Raw genomic sequence first — 20,011 nt, 5'->3', positions numbered from 1 at the left:
ACCTACCTTATAACTGGAAGTTTGTACCTTTTGACCCCTTCTTCCAATCCCCCTTCCACCTCTGGTAACCACGTTTGATGTTTCAATGAGTTTCTGTTTCTAGGGTTTTTGTTTTTATTTTTGTTTTTTTAAGATGTGACATATAAATAAGATCATACAGTATTTGTCTTTCTCTGTCTGACTTATTTCACTTATTTCACTTAGCATAATACCCTCCAGGTCCACCCAGGTCACAAATGGCAACATTTCCTCATTTTTATGGCTGAATAATATTCCATTGTGTATATATACAATAATTTCTTTATCCATTCATGTGAGGATGAACACTTAGGTAGTTTCCATGTCCTAGAAACTGTAAATAATATGGATATTAACATGGGGGTGCAGATACCTTCTCAAGTTAGTATTTTCATTTCCTTTGGATATATCCCAGAAGTGGAACTGCTGCATCATATGGGAGCTCTATTTTTAATTTTTTGAGGATCCTCTATACTGTTTTCCATAGTAATTGTATCAGTTTATAATCCCATCAACAGTGCACAAGGGTTCCCTTTCTTCCACATCCTCTCTAGCATTTATCTCTTATCTTTTTGATAATGGCCATTCTAGCAGGTGTAAGGTGATACCTCATTGTGGTTTTTATTTGCATTTTCCTAATGATTAGTAAAGTTGAGCATCAAAGAGCTGTTTCTTTGAAAATATGGATAGAATTGACAAACTTCTACCAAAAATGACAAGGGAAAAAAGGGAAAACACAAATTTTCAGTATCAGAAATATCATTATAGTCAATATGGATACTAATGCCATACAATGAACAACCCCGGACATATAAATTTGACAACTTAGGTGAAATGGACTACACTTCCTCAAAAAAAATAGGAACTACAGCAACTCACTCAATGTATGATACAGAAAATCTAAATAGTCCTATGACACAAATTGAATGTGTAATTTTTAAGTTACCAAAAAAGGAAACTCTAGATCCAGATGGTTTCTGCTAAATAATTCTACCAAATATTTAAAGAATTTTAAAAATTCTATACAACCTCTTCCAGGAAGTAGGGGAAATTCATCTTATGACGTCAGTGCTACTCTGATTTTAAAACAAGACAAAAACACACAAAGTGGACCAGAAGTCCTTATGAATTCAGATGTAAATATCCTTAACAAAACTTAGCAAATAGAATTCATCAATATGTAGGGGCACCTGGGTGGCTCAGCCATTAAGCATCTGCCTTCGGCTCAGGTCATGATCCCAGGGTCCTGGGATCAAGCCCTGCATCGGGCTCCCTGCTCCATGGAAAGCCTGCCTCTCCCTCTTCCACTCCCCCTGCTTGTGTTCCCTCTTTTGCTGCGTCCCTCTCTCAAATAAATAAATAAAATCTTAAAAAAAAAAAAAAGAATTCAGCAGTATGTAAAAAGAATTCATAATCACAGACAACTGGGATTTTTGGTAGGGATGTACACCTGGCTCAAGATTTGAAAACTGATCAATAATACAGCATATTAAGACTAAATTTAGAAAATCACATGATCAATTGATGCAAAAAAGGCTTAATTCATCAACATTTTATTTTAAAATCTCTCAAAAACCAGGAATAGAGAGAAACTTCCTCAACTTGATACAAAATCTAAAAATAAAACTACAGCTAACATTCTAATGGTGGAAGACTGACTTCTTTCCCAGTAAGGAAAAAGACAAGGATATCCACTCTCATTCTTACTCAACAGTGCTTGAAATGCCAGCAAGTTCAATAAGGTAAGAAAAAGAACACCACAGAGGTCAAAGATGAAGAAATAAAAGTGTACCTATTTGCAAATGACGTAACTGTCTTCACAGAAAAATCCCAAGGAAACCTACCAAAAAACTCCTATAACTAAGTATGTTCAACAAGGTCAGAGAAAACAAGATAAATGCTTAAAAATCACTTGTATTTTAACATATAAGCAATGAGCATGTGGACAATGAAATTAAAAATACAATACCATTTTAAACTGCTCAAAATAGCTGAAATACTTAAGTGCGAAAACAATAAAACACATACAGGGCTACATAATGTTGATTGTGAACATCAATAAAGATCTAAGGAAATGGAAAGATGTGCCATATTTATGGGCTGGAAGACTCAAAGTAATAAAGATGTCAACTTTCCCTAAACCAGTATACAGCATTAAAGAAGCCTTATCAAAACCTCATCAAAATAGCTTTTATTAATACAGATGAGATTATTCTAAAGTCTGTATAGAAGAGCAAAGGAACTAGCACAGCTAAACCAATTTTGAAAAATACATGAGGAACCAGTTTACTCAATTTCAACATATAGTTGCAGTAACCAAGACTACATATGTTGGGGTGCCTGGGTGGCTCAGTCAGTTAACTTCGGCTCAGGTCATGACCTCAGGGTCCTGTGATCAAGCCCGGATCAAGCCCCGAATCAGGCTCCCTGCTTAGCAGGGAGGGTGCTTCTCCCTTTCCCTCTGCTGCTCCCCCTGCTTGTGCTCTCAATTCTCTCTCTCTGCCAAATAAATAACCTTTAAAAAAAAAAAAGAAAAAGACTATGTATGGTATTCACTGGTGGATCTATTGACTAGAGAACCCAGAAATAGAGTCACACAAATAAGTCCAAGTCAGTTTAAACAAAGGTGCAAAAGCAATTTAATGAAAGAACGACAGCCTTTGAGGAAACCGCTGGAGATTCTAAACATCTACATGCAAAAATCGAACCTTGACCTAAATTTCACACCTTATACAAAAATTGACTCAAAGCAGATCATGGACTTAGGCAAAATTATGTGAACATTTTAGAACAAAACATAGTGGGGGAAAAAGAACAAAATCCAGGGCTAAACAAGGTTCTTAAGTGACATCAAAAGCATAATTCAGGGGCACCTGGGAGTTCAGTCAGTTAAGTGCCAGACTCTTGATTTGGGTTCAGGTAGCGATCTTGGGGTGTGGAACAGGGCCCAGCACTAGGCTCCGCATTTGTCAGGGAGTCCATTTCTCTCCCTCTCCATCTGACCTCCCACCCCCGGCTCACGTGCATACACACTTTCTCTCTCTCTCTCTCTGTAAAACAATCTTTTTTTTTTTTTAAACATAATTCAAAATGAAAAAATTGAATAAACTGAGGTTAAGTAGGGGATGTGCTGGGAGTGAAGTGAATATAGCTATGAAAGGGCAACAAAATTCTTTGCAGTGTTGGAAATATTCTTTATCTTGACTATAATAATGTCAGTATCACAATTCTGCTGTGCTTTTTATTCAAAATCTACTTTTTTGGAAATTACAAAAACGAGTTCTGCATGTGTTACCACTGGGCAAAGCTGGCAAAGACCAAACAGGATGCAGTATTTACAAGTGAATGTGAATCTACAATTATCTAAAAATATACAGTATTTTTAAAAATTTCACATTAATATCTCTAGTTTCAGGGCTAAAAAAATCACTACACAAGCAATGCCCATAAAAGGTAATTGGAAGAAACTTCACATAGTATTTGCATACTATTTGCAGACATTAATAGCAATGTCTTTGATTTCACCCCAAGAGGATCTGAAAGCTAAAGCTTTAAAAATTAAAACTACTACTGTATTAATTTAGGCAAGATTAAGATTAAATAAAACAAAACTAACATAAAACATTCATGGTCTCTATTAATCTGAGAGCAGTTTTCAAACTTTCTGCTCTCAGGACCCCTTTATACTCTTTACCAATTATTGAGAACACCAAGAGATTTTACTCACATTGCTCATATTTATCAAAACTTACTTATGTTATTAAAAATTAAAACAGAAGAACCTTAAAATATTAGTTCATTTCATAGTAGTAATAAAAAATTAGATGTTAACATAATATTTAAAAAATGTATTTCCAGGGCGCCTGGGAGGCTCAGTAGGTTAAAGCCTCTGCCTTTGGCTCAGGTCATGATCCCAGGGTCCTGGGATCAAGCCCCACATCGGGCTCTCTGTTCCGCAGGGAGCCAGCTTCCTCCTCTCTCTCTCTGCCTGCCTCTTTGCCTACTTGTGATCTCTGTCTGTCAAATAAATAAATAAAATCTTTTTTAAAAAAATGTATTTCCAAAACTTAAAGGGTCCTGTTTTACATTTTTGCAAATCTTGAGCTTAAGAGAATATAGCTGGATTCTCATATCTGCTTTCTATTAAATAAACCATAGTAATGTTGTTTCAGTGAAAATAATGAGAAAAAGGCAGGCTTTACCCAGATATAGCGAGTACAAGTATTTTAATAGCTATTATAGATAATTGTGGGCATCCTTTTTTGAAACTACAACTCAACAAATTCTATTTTTTAGATACTAAATTGTAATATGGAATCCTAAAATATATCAATCAACTTTAAAAACTGTTATGTTAAAATCCTTGTCTACCATGCTCTTTGAATCTTTTACTCATACATAATTTTATAACATCATGTATTAGTCTTCAAAAAAATACTGGTTCACAGTTACACAGACATTCCAACTACTGAAACATTTCATTAAGCAGTATCAAAAGTCCCATGTGTAAATATCATTATTGATTTCACTGGAAAAGTGTTTAAAAACATTGGGATATTGTTAGGCTCAAGATGACACATGAACTTTTCAAAAATTCTATTCACAGATGACATGATTTTACTTATAGAAAACCCTAAAGATTTTACAAAATAGATTCCACAAAAAAGAGTCCACAAATAACAAACCTATTTAGCAAAGTTGCAGCATACAAACTCAGGACTCAAAATTCAGTTTCTATAAATTATAATAAACAACCCAAAAAGGAAACTAAAGAAAATTCCATTTATAATCAGATAAAAACAATAAAATCATTAGAAATAAATTTAACAAAGGAGGTGTAAGACTTGTACACAGAAAACTGTAAAACACTGCTGAAGGAAATGAAAGAAGACATAAATAAATTCAAATAGATCCCATGTCCACCAGTAGGAAGACTCACTATTGATAAGATAATACCCCTCAAAGTGACCTACAGATTAAATGAAAACCCTATTAAACTCCCCATGGCATTTCTGCAGAAATAAAAAACCCAACCTAAAACTTGTATAGATTTTCAAGTGATATAAAATGGCCAAAAGAATCTTAGAAAAGAAATTATGTTGGAAGACTTGTACATCCTGACTGCAAAACTTACTAGAAAGCTACACAAATTGGAATAGTATTGTACAGGCATAAATACAGGCAAACAGATAAAGGAACAAAATAGCCCAGAAATAAATGCTTACATACAGAATCATTAGTCATTATGGAAATACAAATTAAAACCCCAAGCAGAAGCGCCTGGGTAGCTCAGTCATTAAGTGTCTGCCTTCAACTCAGGTCATGATCACAGGGTCCTGAAATCAAGCCACGCATCAGGAACCCGCTCAGTGGGGAGTGTGCTTCTCCCTTTTCCTCTGACTGTTACTTCCCCTACTTGTGTGTGTGCTCACTCTCTCTAACAAATAAATCAAATCTTAAAAAAAAATAAAAATTAAAAACAAAACCCCAAGCAGATACCACTCCACATTCATTAGGATTATTTTCAAAAACAAAACCAAACAAAACAACACACAAAATAATAAACTTTGGCAAGGATGTGCAGAAATTGGAACCATGCAGGACTCCTGGGTGGCTTAGTTGTTAAGCATCTGCCTTCAGCTTAAGTCATGATACAAGGGTCCTGGAATCAAGTCCCGCATCGGGTTTACTCAGCAGAAGTCTGCCTCTCCCCCTGCCTGTGGCTCCTCCTGCTTGTGCTCTGACAAATAAATAAATAAAATCTTAAAAAAGGGGGGGGGGGGGCGGAGAAAGAAAGAAATTGGAACCACTACAAGTGGGAATATAAAATGGTACAGTTGCTGCGGAAAACAGTATAGTGGTTCCTCAAACAATTAAACATAGAATTATTCCATGACCCAGCAATTCCACTTCTGGACACATACTAAAAAGAAACAAAAAAGCCATTCCAACATATATTTGCATACCCATGTTCATAACAGCATTATATCAGACAGCCACAAAGCAAAAGCAACAGATGTGTCATCAACAGATGAATAAACAAAATGTGGTATATACATAAAACGGAATATTATTCAGCCTTAAAAAGATAAGAAATTCCGGCGTATGCTACATGAATGAACCTTGAAGACATACGAAGTTAAATAAGCCAGTTATACACATAAAATAAATTATATGATTTCACTTAAATATTAAGTAACTACAGTAGTCAAATTCATAGAGTGTAGAAGGGTGGTTGCCAAGGGCTAGGAAAGGAGAGAATGGGGACTTATTTTTTAACGGGTATGGAGTTTCAGTTTGGGAAAATGAGAAGAGGTCTGGAGATGGATGGAGATCCCAATTGCAAAACAATGTGAAAGTATGTAATGCCACTGAATTGCTCATTTAAAAAATGATTAAAATGGTAAATCTGTATTACATATACTTTACCACAATAAAGAAAGGTGCACTGTGTACACAAACACACACAGATATATACTCAAGGGTCAAGATATAACAAAATTAGTAATGTGAACTGCTTTGATTAGCAGTCAGGAATGTGATATATTTTTAGTTGTGAATGTGGTATGAAAAACATACTGAGTTTTAGTACAGAGTGTTCCCTCTGCCTTGATTAATATTTAGGTACTACCAGTTCTCACCCACATCAGCTTTTACAGTATCATAGCACATGTTAACCATTAAAAGGGGAAAAATGTCTTAGAAGTATTACGAAAATAATTTTTACCTAGTGGACTCATACACCCCCTAAAAGAATCTTGGTGATCCACCAGCCAAACTTTAAGAACACTACTCTAAGAACTGATAAATATAGGAAGAACAGAACAATATTACAGACCAAAAAAGCTAGAAATTTTCCAAGTCTTTCTCAATAAAGGAAATGTTCATAACTGAAATTCATTATGTGCCTTAAGATGTCAGAAGTTCCTAAATCAGGCACTGTCTTTAAAGGAAAAAAGTGGTGCCTGAATGGCTCAGTTGTTAAGTGTCTGCTTTTGGCTCAGGTCATGACCCTAAGGTCCTGGGATCAAGCCCCACATTGGACTCCCTACTCAGTGAGCCTGCTTCTCCCTTTCCCTCTACCTGCTGCTCCCCCTGCTATGCTCTCTCTCTCTGTCAAATAAATAAATAAATATTTTTAAATAAATTAATTAAACAAAAGCAAACCATTCTGCAATATTCCTTCCAGCTCTAGAAGTCTCAGATACTACATACTTTCCAGCATTCATTCAATAACTCATTCAACACATATTTACTAAGTATCTACCTTGTGCTAGATTCTGAGGCAACAAAGGAATAGGCTCAGTCCTTCAGTAAAAAGAAACTCAACACGGAACCATTAAAATACTGGATGACAAGTGCTATAACAATAGCAATAGAAACTACTTGGGAGGTTACACCACAGAATATGTCAGAGTTGGAAGACTTGGCAAATTTAAAGATAAGACCACTGAAAGGGAGTCTGGGGAGCAGAAAGAAAAAGAATAAAGAAAAGTGAACAGAACCTAAGGGTTCTGTGGCACACCACCAATACAAGAGGAGGGTGCATAAAGAATATCTGAAGAAACAATGGCCAAAAATGCTCCCAAATCTAGGAAAGACATGAATCTACAAATCCAAGCATCTCAATGAACTCTAAGTAGCATAAATTCAAAGAGACCCACACTGAGACACGTTGTGAAAAGACTTTCAGAAGACAAAGAATTTTGAAAGCAGCAAGGAATGACTCACTGTCATGTACAAAGAAAGCTCAATAAGACTGACAGCCAACTTCTGAGCAGAAACTATAGAGGCCAAAAGTAAGTGAGAGGCCATATTTTTATAAAAAATTGCTGAAAGAAATCTGGCAAAACTATCCTTCAATACTAAAGAAGAAATTAAGACATTTCAAGCTAAACAAAACCTGAGGGAGTTTGTCACTAGTAGACCTGTCCTACAAGAAATCCTAAAGGGAAATAAGATAATAACTAAAAGCCATAGAAAGATCATCAATAGAGGTAACTACATAAGTAAATATAGAAACCAGTATTAACATATGTCTTGGTCTGTAACTCTTTGCTTCCTATATGATTTAAAAGACAAATGCATAAAACAATTATTATAAGTCTGTTGATGGGCATACAACTTATAAAGATATAACTTGCAACAATAATAACATAAAGGGGGAGACAGCTGTATAGGAACAGTTTTTGTATGCTATTGAAGAAAAGCTGGTACCAATCCAAACTACACTGTTACAACTCTAGAATGTTAACTGGAATTTTTTTCCCCCTAAAAAAACCTCATCCCAAAAAGTAGGACTAGGGACTATAAATGGACAATTAACTCTTCCTTCCTGGAGACTAAAGGAAGCTGCAGAAAGGAGTCATGAGATTGGGTGTGAAGCCTGCTTAAGATTCTCTCACTCCCTCTCCCTCTGCCCCTCCCTCCTGCTTGCAGTCTCTGTCTCAAAAAACAGTAACAACAACAACAACAACAAAAAAAAAACAGTATATAAAAGCACATAAATGTGCAAGGTGTTTACATCACTTTTTTAAAAAAACATTTTATTTATTTATTTGAGAGAGAAACAGTGAGAAAGAGCATGAACGAGGAGAAGGGTCAGAGGGAGAAGCAGATTCCCCATGGAACTGGGAGCCCGATGTGGGACTCAGTCCCGGGACTCAAGGATAATGACCTGAGCCGAAGGCAGTCGCTAAACCAACTGAGCCACCCAGGTGCCCTTTGCATCACTTTTTCTGAGGAGAAATTCACATAATATAAAATTAACCACATTAAAGTGTATAATTCAGCGGCAGTAAATGCATTCATAAGGTTGCACAACCATGACCTGCATTTAGTTCCAAAACATTTTTGTCATTCCCCCCAAAGATGACCTCAGACTCATTAAACAGCCATCCATTCTCCATTCCTACCCCCTCCTCCCAGTTCCTGGCAACCACTTTCCATCTCTGTAGATTTACTTACTCTGGGTATTTCATACAAATGGAATCAAAAAATATGTTACCTTTTGTGTCTGGCTTCTTTCAACTTCACAGGTTTCTGAGGTGCATCCACACTGCAGCAGAATTAGCACTTCATTCCTTCTCATGATATGGCTGAGTAATATTCTGCTGCAAGAATTCCACTGCACCATATATATTTATCATCCACTGATGAACATTAAGGATGTTTCCACCTTTTGGGTATTGTGAATAGCACTGCTATAAGCATTCTTGTAAAGTGTATGTTTGAATGCCTAAATATTTCTATGCTTATGAATATATATCTAAAAGTAGAATTACTCGGTCATATGATAATTCTATGTTACATTAGTAAGTAGGACAACTGGTTGGTTGAAGAGGCTAGATACAAGGAAATTACATGGAGGATACTGTAAGGGTGCTAGGAAAAGAGGAGGATGTGGGCAGTAGAGATATTATTTAATATAGCAACAAAACAGCTGAAAGTGAGGCATATATGCAGAGGGTCCAGGCCAAACTTAAGGTTTTGAGCTTAGGCAACTGGTGGACAGTAGTCTTTCACTGGAATAAGAAAGCCAAAAACAGTAACAGTGGGATAGAAGTGGGGAAAGATGACATAAAGGGTTACTTAGTGTAAACTGAGTCTGCAGTATTAAGAAACACCACTCAATAAACACTGAGACTGGGACTAAAAAAAAAGGATCACTGAGTCATCAACATATTGATGGAGAAAATAGATATAGTAACTAAGGCACCAAATTATAAATACATAAAACAAAATTATTTTTAATCATTTAAGAGTTTTTATGTGTTAGTTATAGCACATCAATTGCATTTTTAAAATTCTCAAATAACTTGGATTAAATCCACAACAAATACAGCTGATTTACTAACTAAATTGTAGTAAATCTAGATAAAGTTGCTATATTATCAGGGTTCTCCAGGAAAAATAAGCAATAAAATGTGTATGTATATACATATAGAGATAATAACATTCAGTAGCTCATGAGATTATGTAGACAGACCAATCCCAAGACCTGCAGGCAGCAAGCTGGAGATGCGAGACAGCTGACGGTATAGTTCCAGTCTGAAAACTGGCTCAAGATCGAGAAGAGTCCATGTTTCACTTTGAGTCCAAAGGCAGGAAAAGAGCCCAGTCAGACAGGAAGAGTTTCTTCTTACTCACAGGAGGGTCAGCATTTTTGTTCTTTTCAGGCTTTCAGTTGACTGTGGCCGCCCCACAATAAAGAAGGGCAATCTGTTTTACTCAGTCTACAGATTTAAATGTTAAATCTCCAAATATCTAGCCGCCTGATGGACCAGTCAGGCTGACACATAAAATTAACCATCACAAGTTTGGTTAAGATAATAATTCATGATACTCTAAGAAAACTTCATTTTTTCATCAGCAAAACATGGTCCCTGACCACCCAAAAACTTTTCATTTGTTTAAAAAAAAATAATCTATAGGGGCGCCTGGGTGGCTCAGTTGTTAAGCGTCTGCTTTGGCTCAGGTTTTGATCCCAGGGTCCCGGGATTGAGCACTACACTGGGCTCCCTGCTTGGCAGGAGGACTGCTTCTCTGTCTCCCACTCCCCCTGCCTGTGTTCCCTCTCTCACTGTCTTTGTCTCTGTCAAATAAATAAAATCTTTTTTAAAAATTCTATAAAAGAGAATACAATACACATAATTTGTACAAATACTAAAAAAAAAGAAACAAACAAACAAAAAAAAAGCAGTTTGTTGACTAGGTAAGGATTTTAAAGCCATGCTCTTGAAGCAGAATGACTTTCCTTGAGATGGACCAAAGTGTGCCATCACAAAAACCAACCACTGCAAGCCATTTTCTCAATTAATAAAAATACGTAGTTTTTCCGTTTTAAGGTTTTTTGCACAATGCTGCTTAATTCTTTGACACGTCTATTAGCCTATACTAGAATTAATTAAAATACATTTAGTACAATTGTTTTAAAATTAAGTGTGCATATCACTATGGTCTTTATAAAGTATCAAGAAGTTATAACCTTTATAAAGTATCAAGAAGTGATATCTGAACAAGTTTGAGAAAAACCTATTTAAAGAATTAAAATAAATACATGAGAGTAAGACTGCACGGTTTGCCACTAAAAACATAATTTGCCATTAAAAAGATGTGAAGTTTCTTTAAGCTAATGTATAAACTGACGTGTAACTCCAAAAATACCAAAGTGGTTTTTTACCCTGTAAATAACAAGCTGACTCTAGACTTTATTTGGAAAAACAAAACAAGAATACACAAGAAAACTGGGGGGGGGGGACTTGCAGGGGGCTGGGCAGAAAGGACTGGGGTGGGGAGATGTCCTACCAGATAGGAAAACATACCAAAGAGTGTGATAGTGGTACATGAATAGAGACACAAATGAAACAGAATGACAATAAAAATATACCAAATACCGATAAAAATTTTATAATAAAAGAAACATTTAAAATATGTGGGGATAAAAATGAACTTAAAAAATGATGTAGGGGCACCTGGGTGGCTCGGTGGGTTCATCCTCTGCCTTCAGCTCGGGTCATGATCCCAGGGTCCTGGGATCGAGCCCCGCATCAGGCTCTCTGCTCAACAGGGAGCCTGCTTCCCTCTCTCTCTGCCTGCCTCTCTGCCTACTTGTGATCTCTCTCTGTCAAATAAATAAATAAAAATAAAATTAAAAAAAAAAGGTGTAATACTCTGTGTCAAATAAATAAATAAATAAAATCTTAAAAAAAAAAAAAAAAAGGATTTCTGGGGCGCCTGGGTGGCTCAGTGGGTTAAAGCCTCTGTCTTCGGCTTGGGTCATGATCCCAGGGTCCTGGGATCGAGCCCCGCATTGGGCTCTGCTTGCCGGAAAGCCTGCTTCCTCCTCTCTCTCTGCCTGTTTCTCTGCCTGCTTGTGATCTCTGTCAAATAAATAAATAAAGTCTTTAAAAAAAAAATGGTGTAATACACTAATGCCTATCACTTCTATAATGCCTATCACTTCAATCATGGTCTCTTAAGTCAGTGGAAATCACTACAGAAACTAGAATATTTAGTAACATAAATTAATATTTACAAATTTTTATATTAAAAAACAGATCCATCATAAATGTTCATCAATAAAGTAATGGTTATATAAATTTTGGTGCACCCATAAAACAGAATACATGCAGTAATCTTTTAAAAAGATTTTATTTATTTATTTATTTGTTTGTTTATTTGTTTATTTGAGAGAAGAGGGGAGAACCCTCAAACAGACCCCTGCTGTGTGTGGAGCTGATGCAGGGCTCAATGCCAGGACCGAGATTATGACCTGAGATGAAATCGAGAGTCGGACACAACCAACAGAGCCACCCAGACAACCCTGTCGCTCTAATTTTTTTACATGAGGCAACACCATATACACAATTATGCAACAATCTGAAATATATATTAGAAGAATGCAAAGCACAGAGAAGTCTATATGTTAATCTATATAATACTTTGCCATCTGTCCAAGCAAGATAATGAAATTATAACATATAAATTGCTATATATACAAAGAAAATTCAGGAAGAATATACGAATTGTTAATAAACTGATTCTAGGTGGGGAAAATGCATAGGTAAGGAAGAGAAGAATAATGAAAAGGAGTCTTACTCCTCTCTTTATAACCTTTCTTCCCTTTCGAGTTTTATTTTTGGGGGCATGTTATTAGTAAGATACTGCTGTATATTTTTTAATACACCTGGGAAGTCCAGGCAATTAACATAAGCATAGTGAAGTTTTTACTTAATTTCTCAGTTATCAGAGTATGGACTATTAGAGAAGGGACTAAGGAAAAGCTATAAAAAGAAGAGTAAGACTAATAGGTGCCTGAGAGCAGTCAAGAGTTACGCTACAGAACCAAAAATGCCCAAAAAACCTAGGTCACAGCAAGGTGACCATATTATTAATCATTATAATCCCCTTAATGCATTTTACAAACAAAAAGATTTAAAATATCTTAGGGGCACCTGGGTGGCTCAGTGGGTTGAATCTCTGCCTTCAGCTCAGGTCATGATCTCAGGGTCCTGGGATCGAGCCCCACATTGTGCTCTCTGCTCAGTGGGGAGCCTGCCCCCCCTCTGCCTGCCTCTCTGCCTACTTGTGATGTCTCTCTCTCTCCGTCAAATGAATAAATAAAATCTTTTAAAAAAATAAAATATCTTGAATCACTTAAAGTTCTTTGTAGACCTAGAACATTAAAAATTTATCTAAAATGTTTACTTCATTATCCTGCCTAGTTCCAAAAAGGAACCATGAACTGCTATATTTACAACGTCAAGTAACATTTGTTCTACATAAAACCACATATAAACGACTAAAACAGTAAAAATTGTCCATATATTTTGTAAACTTCTGGTAAATTCTATTCATATTTTATATCTCAAATCAAAGAAGCTTTCCCTGATTGCCACCAGACTACTTTTCCAGTTATATTTTATTTCTTCTTTGTATCACTATTCAGGTACTATTAGTAGGGTCCATTACCCTGACTGGTATGTAAGACAGCTATGTGTGTCTTATCTGCTGAATCATCCTTGGTCTAGCAACAGAGCAGGAGCTCTCTCAATAAATATTTGAGGAATGGGGCGCCTGGGTGGCTCAGTTGGTTAAGCGACTGCCTTCGGCTCAGGTCATGATCCTGGAGTCCCAGGATCGAGTCCCGCATCGGGCTCCCAGCTCCACGGGGAGTCTGCTTCTCCCTCTGACCTTCTCCTCGCTCATGCTCTCTCTCACTGTCTCTCTCTCTCTCAAATAAATAAATAAAATGTTTAAAAAAAATTTTTTTTAAAGTAATAAATATTTGAGGAATAAAGGAAACCAAAAGAATTAACTTACTGATACATTTCAAATGAAAAATTCATTTTATCCAAAAATACTCCTGTAAAATTATGGATTATCATACTATATTTGTTTAATCTAGAAGCACACCTTTATTTTTACTAGCAATTTAAGGGTAAGGCGCCTGGGAGGCTCAGTTGTTTAAGCATCTGCCTTTAACTCACATCCTGATCCCAGAGTCCTGGGATGGAGTCCTGCATCTGGCTCCCTGCTCTGCTGGGAGTCTGCTTCTCCCTCTTCCTCTGCTGCTCCCCTGCTTGAGTGTGCTCTCTCTCCCTCTCTGTCAAATAAATAAAATCTTTAAAAAAAAATTTATTTTTGGAGAAAGAAAAGTGAGAGAGCAGGAATAAGAGGGAGAGAGAAGCTGAAACAGACTCAACGATGAGCACAGCACCTGATGTGGGGTTCCATTCCATGACCACAAGATCATGACCTCAGCCAAAACCAAGAGTCAAACGCTCAACTGACTGAGGCCAATTCTATTGTGTTTGTGTGTAGAAAAGAGCCCAAATATCAGTGTTGCTTTGTAAATTCTGGTATGTTCATGGTCATTATTTCCATAGCAATGAATAACATATAATTAGTGAGATATGTTAATAGTTTTATAATTCAGCCCCAAACTTGAGTTGGAGATGAAAACAACTGCATTCAAAAGACAGTAGGTAAGAGAGTGAAGAAACAACTGCTGAATGAGAGAAAACGTTTGCAAGTCTTGCATCTGATAAGGGACTAGTATCCAGAATACATAAAGAACACTTGTTGGGCACCTGGGTGGCTCAATGGGTTAAAGCCTCTGCCTTCGGCTCAGGTCATGATCCCAAGGTCCTGGGATTGAGCCCCGCATTGGGCTCTCTGCTCAGCAGGGAGCCTGCTTCCTCCTCTCTCTCTCTGCCTGCCTCTCTGCCTACTTGTAATCTCTCTGTCAAATAAATAAATAAAATCTTAAAAAAAAAAAGAACACTTGTAACTCAATTAATAAAAAGACAAATAACCCAATTTGAAAATGGGTAAGGATCAGGGCGCCTTGGTGGCTCAGTCAGTTAAGTGTCCAACTCTTGATCTCAGCTCAGGTATTGATCTCAGGATGGTGAGTTCAAGTTCTACACTGGGCTCCAGCCTGGGTATGGAGCCTACATTAAAAAAAAGGGGGTGAGGGGAAGATCTCAACAAACATTTCCCCAAAGACAACATACAAATGGCCAATAAGCACATGAAAATGTGCTCAAAATCCTTAGCCAACAGGGAAATGCAAATGAAAATCACACTCATACACCACTTTACACCGAGCAAGGTGGCTATAATAAAAAAGACAGATAATACAAGTGTTGGCAGAGATGTAGAAAAATTAGATCCTCATGCACTGCTGACAGGACTGTATGATAGTCACTGTGGAAAACAGTCTGGCAGTTCTTCAAAAGGTTAAACACAAGATTCCTATATGACCTAGCAACTCTACCCATGGGTGTATTTCCAAAAAATATGAAAAAACACCCACACAAAAACGTGTATGCAAATGTTCATAGCACTATTATTCAAAACATGGAAACAACCCAAATGTCTATCAACTGATTAATAAAAAAATTCATATAATGAATTATTACTTGGCCATAAGAAGGAATGAAGTACTGGGGTGCCACCCAGTCGGTTATGTGTCAGACTCCTGGTCTTGGCTCAGGTTGTGATCTCAAGGTCATAAGATCAAGCCCCATATCAGGCTCCATGCTCAGCTTATAGTCTGCTTAAGATCGTCTCTATCTCTCCCTCTGCCCCTCCCACCCACACTCTCTCTCTAAAATAAATAAATCTTAAAAAAAAAAAATGAATGAAGTACTGATAGATGCTATAATACAACATGGATGAGCCTGGAAAACATGCTAACCAAAAGAAGTCAGTCACAAAAGATGTCATACTGTATGATTCCATTTAATAAAATGCTAAGAATAGGCAAATCTGTAGAGACAAAGTAAATGAATTGTTGCCCAGGGCTGGGGAAGGTGGAAGGGGTTAGGGATGATGCCTAAAAGTCAATTTCTTTTTGGGTGATGAAAACATTCTAAAATTCACAAGACTCACAACTATATGATACACTAAAAGCCACTGAACTGTATACTTTAAATGAATGAATTATGTAATATGTTAATTAGATCTCAATAAAGCTATTATATGTCACCTAGTGGCTCAGTCAGTTAAGCATCTGCCTCCGGCTAAGGTCACGTTCCCAGGGTCCTGGGATTGAGGCCCACATAGGGCTCCCTGCTAAGCGGGAATCTGCTCCTCCCTCATCCCCCCAGCTCCTGATCTCTCTCTCTCTCTCTCTCTAAAATAAATAAAATCTTTAAAAAAATTTTTTTTAAAGCTGTTACAAAACAACAAAATCCTGAGGGAGACAAACCATGAGAGACTATGGACTCTGAGAAACAAACAGGGTTTTGGAGGGGAGGAGGGTGGAAGGTTGGGTGAGCCTGGTGGTAGGTATTATGGAGGGCAGTATTGCATGGAGCACTGGGTGTGGTGCATAAACAACTGTGGAACACTGAAAAGAAATTTTAAAAATAAATAAATAAAAATTAAAAAACAAAACAAAAAACAAAAACAACAAAATCCTCATGTTTCTGATTACACTCTACTGCATTTCTCAGGGAAATTATAGCTACTTTAGTCTTCATAAAGGCCTTAGGGGATATCCCTCTAAAGAGAAATTCTTTTTCTTGTCCCCACTCCAGAAATTTTTTCTTTGAAGGATGCAAAAATAAGGAAGGTAGAACAAGAAAGGAAATCTTCAAAAACTGAATGATTACCATGTGTGACATTATCATGTTACCTATTCCTTCTTATCTTTGAAACAGTAATTTTTCCTACTAGTGTCACATTTTTGTCTTTAAACATTTCAAGAAACTAAAGAATGCTACACTTAACATAAAATGTTCACCTGATTTTATTCATTTACTTCTTTATTTCAAGTTTGATCAATTTGGTTTTTTAAAAAGATTTTATTTCTTTATTTATCTGTTTGACAGAGAGAGAGAGATCACAAACAGGCAGAGAGAGAGGGGAAGCAGGCTCCCTGCCGAGCAGAGAGCCTGATGTGGGACTCGAACCCAGGACCCTGAGATCATGACCTGAGCTGAAAGCAGAGGCCCAACCCACTGAGCCATCCAGGCATCCCTCAATTCATTTTATAAACACTTATTTTGTAGAGATAATATGAGGGTTCACGATATCACTGTACGATGGCTAAAACAATGCCTGATGTTCAGTAAATTATTCATTCTCATTCTCTTTACACTACAGGCAATGCAGGATCCTAAAGTTGAGGAGCAGAACTACAGAGGAGGTGGGGGGGACACAAAGACTGCGCCATACAAAAGTACAGTCATATCAAAGAAAGGAAACTTTTGGCAGATAATCCAAGACGAAACAAAACGGCAGTCAGTAGCAGCAGCAGCATGATCATCGCCACTACTACCACCATCACCGTCATCACCCAACACCACTCTCCTCCTAATGCATCTTTTTATAGGCCTTAAATTTTTTCTATGAAGCTTTTATCTATGGAAATATCCCCAAACCCAGTAAATATCACCTTATCACTCTCCCATATGTATCAAATTTTTGAAAAAATAAATGAAATATACGATAACACAGATCCACTTTCACTTCCTCTCTCCCTAATGGTAACCACTATCTTGCAACATGATTTTAATCACCACTATGCATGTTTTAACTGTAACTACAGGTACAAAACACAGAATTTGTTTTTGCATGTTTTCAAACTTTAGCAAATAGCATATTGGTCTGCACCTTGCCTTCTTAGCTCAACATTTTGCTTGTTTGTTATTTTTTAATTCAATCATATTGTTTCATGACAACTGCTGGTCAGTATTAGTCTATGAATATTACAATGTATTTGTCCATACTCCCAACTAATGAGATGTTTAAACTGTTTCTAATTTTGCTACTAAGAAGCTGCAATAAATGTAATTTCTTGAGCACAGGTACCAGTTTCCAGGATACATTCCTAGAAGAACTACTAGGTCAAAGACTATGTACCTTCAACTTAATTAGAGGTCACTAGATTGATCTTTTTACACTCCAACCAGCAGTGTAAGAGTGTTCCTGTTTCTCCTCATCCTCACCGATTCTTGGTATTGTCATACTTTTACAAACTGAAGGGTATAAAGTGGTACCTCATTGGTTTATTTTTTCCTGATTATTAAGTATCACTTATTGGCCTTTCAGGTTTCCCCTCATGTGAAATGCCTTTAACAGCATTACTATTTTTCTGCTGATTTGTAGTAGTTCTTAAGACAGTTTGGGTACCAATCCTTTATTGATTTTATGTGTTTCCAAAATCTGCAGCAAAGACAATTACTGCCTTTGCAAAGTTCACAGCTATTTTCCAGACCTTTATACCTAGGTTTCTCAAACCTTTCTGACCCCTCACAGAAGATGAATTCCTCCTTGAGTGCCAATACACATGCACTTATATATGAACTGAAACACAGGGCTCTAAGTCAATTTCTCCTAAGAGATTAACCACAAGCAAATACACAAGGACATTTCTCCATTTCCTATAGCCAACGCCACACTTTAGCTCTCATATTAACACATGATAGAGCTTTCATATGGGTCAGTAATCAAGCATCTATTTTGAATAATAAGTTGTTAAAGCCCCTAATTAATAACCATCATATCGATACATCGGGGTGTCTGGAACAGTAACAAGGAGTGCCGTTCTCTTTCTCCAATGAATTAAGAATTAAGGTGCAAACCCAGACTAAGCAAATAATTTTTTTTTTAATTTTTAGTCACACTAACATACATAGTTCTTACAGATACAGTCGCTCTGCAGAAGTGAAATAATTCTGAATATTTTAGTGAGAGCACATACTACTCTTAAAAGTTAACTTCATTTACAGGAGCACTAATGTTTTGCAAAACAAGTACACTGCCCTAGAAGTATATAGTCACAGAGCAAGAAAGGACTTTAGATAACTCAATCTAACTCCTTCATTTTGACGTGAGGCAACTGCAATCCAGGCAGTTAATAAATTCGCCGAAACCTAGTCCTCTAAAATCTACAAATTCGGGGTTCTTCCACTGCATCATGCATGGATGCAATTTCAGATTCCCCAATTCCAAAATTCTGATTCCGCTATTAATTTTACAAGACTGAGTTGATGTGTTATAGAAATGATGGAATTAACTCCCAACCCCACACCAATCTTTTTTCCTTTCCATTTCCCTTTTCCAGCCCTGTCTTCCATTGTATCTACAGAATGAAAGAAAATACCTGACTGCCGAATTTCTGGCCCTAATCAGGGAGAGAGCCCTGAGCCCCTGACTGTTGCCTCTGTGTTAAATCAGAAGGGCTTTTGGTTTTCTTCTGAATCCTTCGTTCCCTATGCAATAATACCTACAGTAAGGCGCAGATTCTGCGGGAAGCGCGGCGCACGCCGCTCCTCCGAGCCCGCGGACCACCGACGCCGGGGAGGGGGCGCCGGGTAGGGCGGTGCCGGGCAGCAGGGAGCTGGGGTCGCTGGGGGAATGGAGCTGGCAGGGAAGGGGGCCCGGCGGCACCAGGGAACAGGCCGGGCGGCGGGGCGACTCACCTTTACGCAGCTCCCGCTCCCACACGGTGACGATGGGCCGTGAGTGCTTGCGATGGTGGATGAGCCACAGGGACAAGGTCTGCACGCTCTGCTGCGAGTTGCTCAACTCCGACAGCTTCTTCTCCAGCGCCGCCTCAGAGAAGGCTGACATCCCTCCGACACCCCGTTCACGCCGTCCCACGCGGTGGGGCTGAGGGGAGGAGAGTTTAGCCGCCCGCGCCGCGGCCTCGCCCCCTCACCCCACCCTTCCCCACGCTTTCACCACCGCTGCCGCCACATCCAAGACCGGCCGCAAACCAGCAAGATGGCGTCTGGCCGGCAGTGACGTCAGGGCCCATCCACGCCCCGCCCTCGGAAGAGGCGAGGCCAAGCGGCTGGTCCTCCGAGCGAAAGGGCGGGGCCAAAACTGGCGCTAGGGCGGCACGTGGGGGCGTGCAGCCTGGGTTCTGGCCAGGGAAGGGGTGGAGCTAGCCCAACCGGGACTTCTATGGTAAAATTATCTGCTGAAAACGAATTAAAAATCTCTGCATAGGCGTGTAAATTGGTACAGCCAA

General features: G+C 38.0%; 1 protein-coding gene across 2 annotated transcripts in view; it reads right to left on the bottom strand.

Annotated features, from left to right (window-relative positions):
• RPRD1A (regulation of nuclear pre-mRNA domain containing 1A) overlaps positions 1-19,778 on the bottom strand; it is a 75,164-nt gene extending 55,386 nt beyond the window's left edge. Inside the window, exon 1 of one of the 2 annotated variants that reach the window (XM_047697437.1) lies at positions 19,458-19,778. In XM_047697437.1, the coding sequence (XP_047553393.1) occupies positions 19,458-19,608 (151 nt within the window). In that variant the 5' untranslated portion in view covers positions 19,609-19,778. The remainder of the gene's footprint in view (positions 1-19,457) is intronic. The other variant, XM_047697436.1, reaches the window with a different exon arrangement.
• Between the last annotated feature and the right edge of the window lie 233 nt (positions 19,779-20,011).

Source organism: Lutra lutra, chromosome 12 (assembly GCF_902655055.1).
Source record: "Lutra lutra chromosome 12, mLutLut1.2, whole genome shotgun sequence".
NCBI classification, from domain to species: Eukaryota; Metazoa; Chordata; class Mammalia; order Carnivora; family Mustelidae; genus Lutra; species Lutra lutra.
This window is presented reverse-complemented; position numbering and strand designations above follow the sequence as displayed.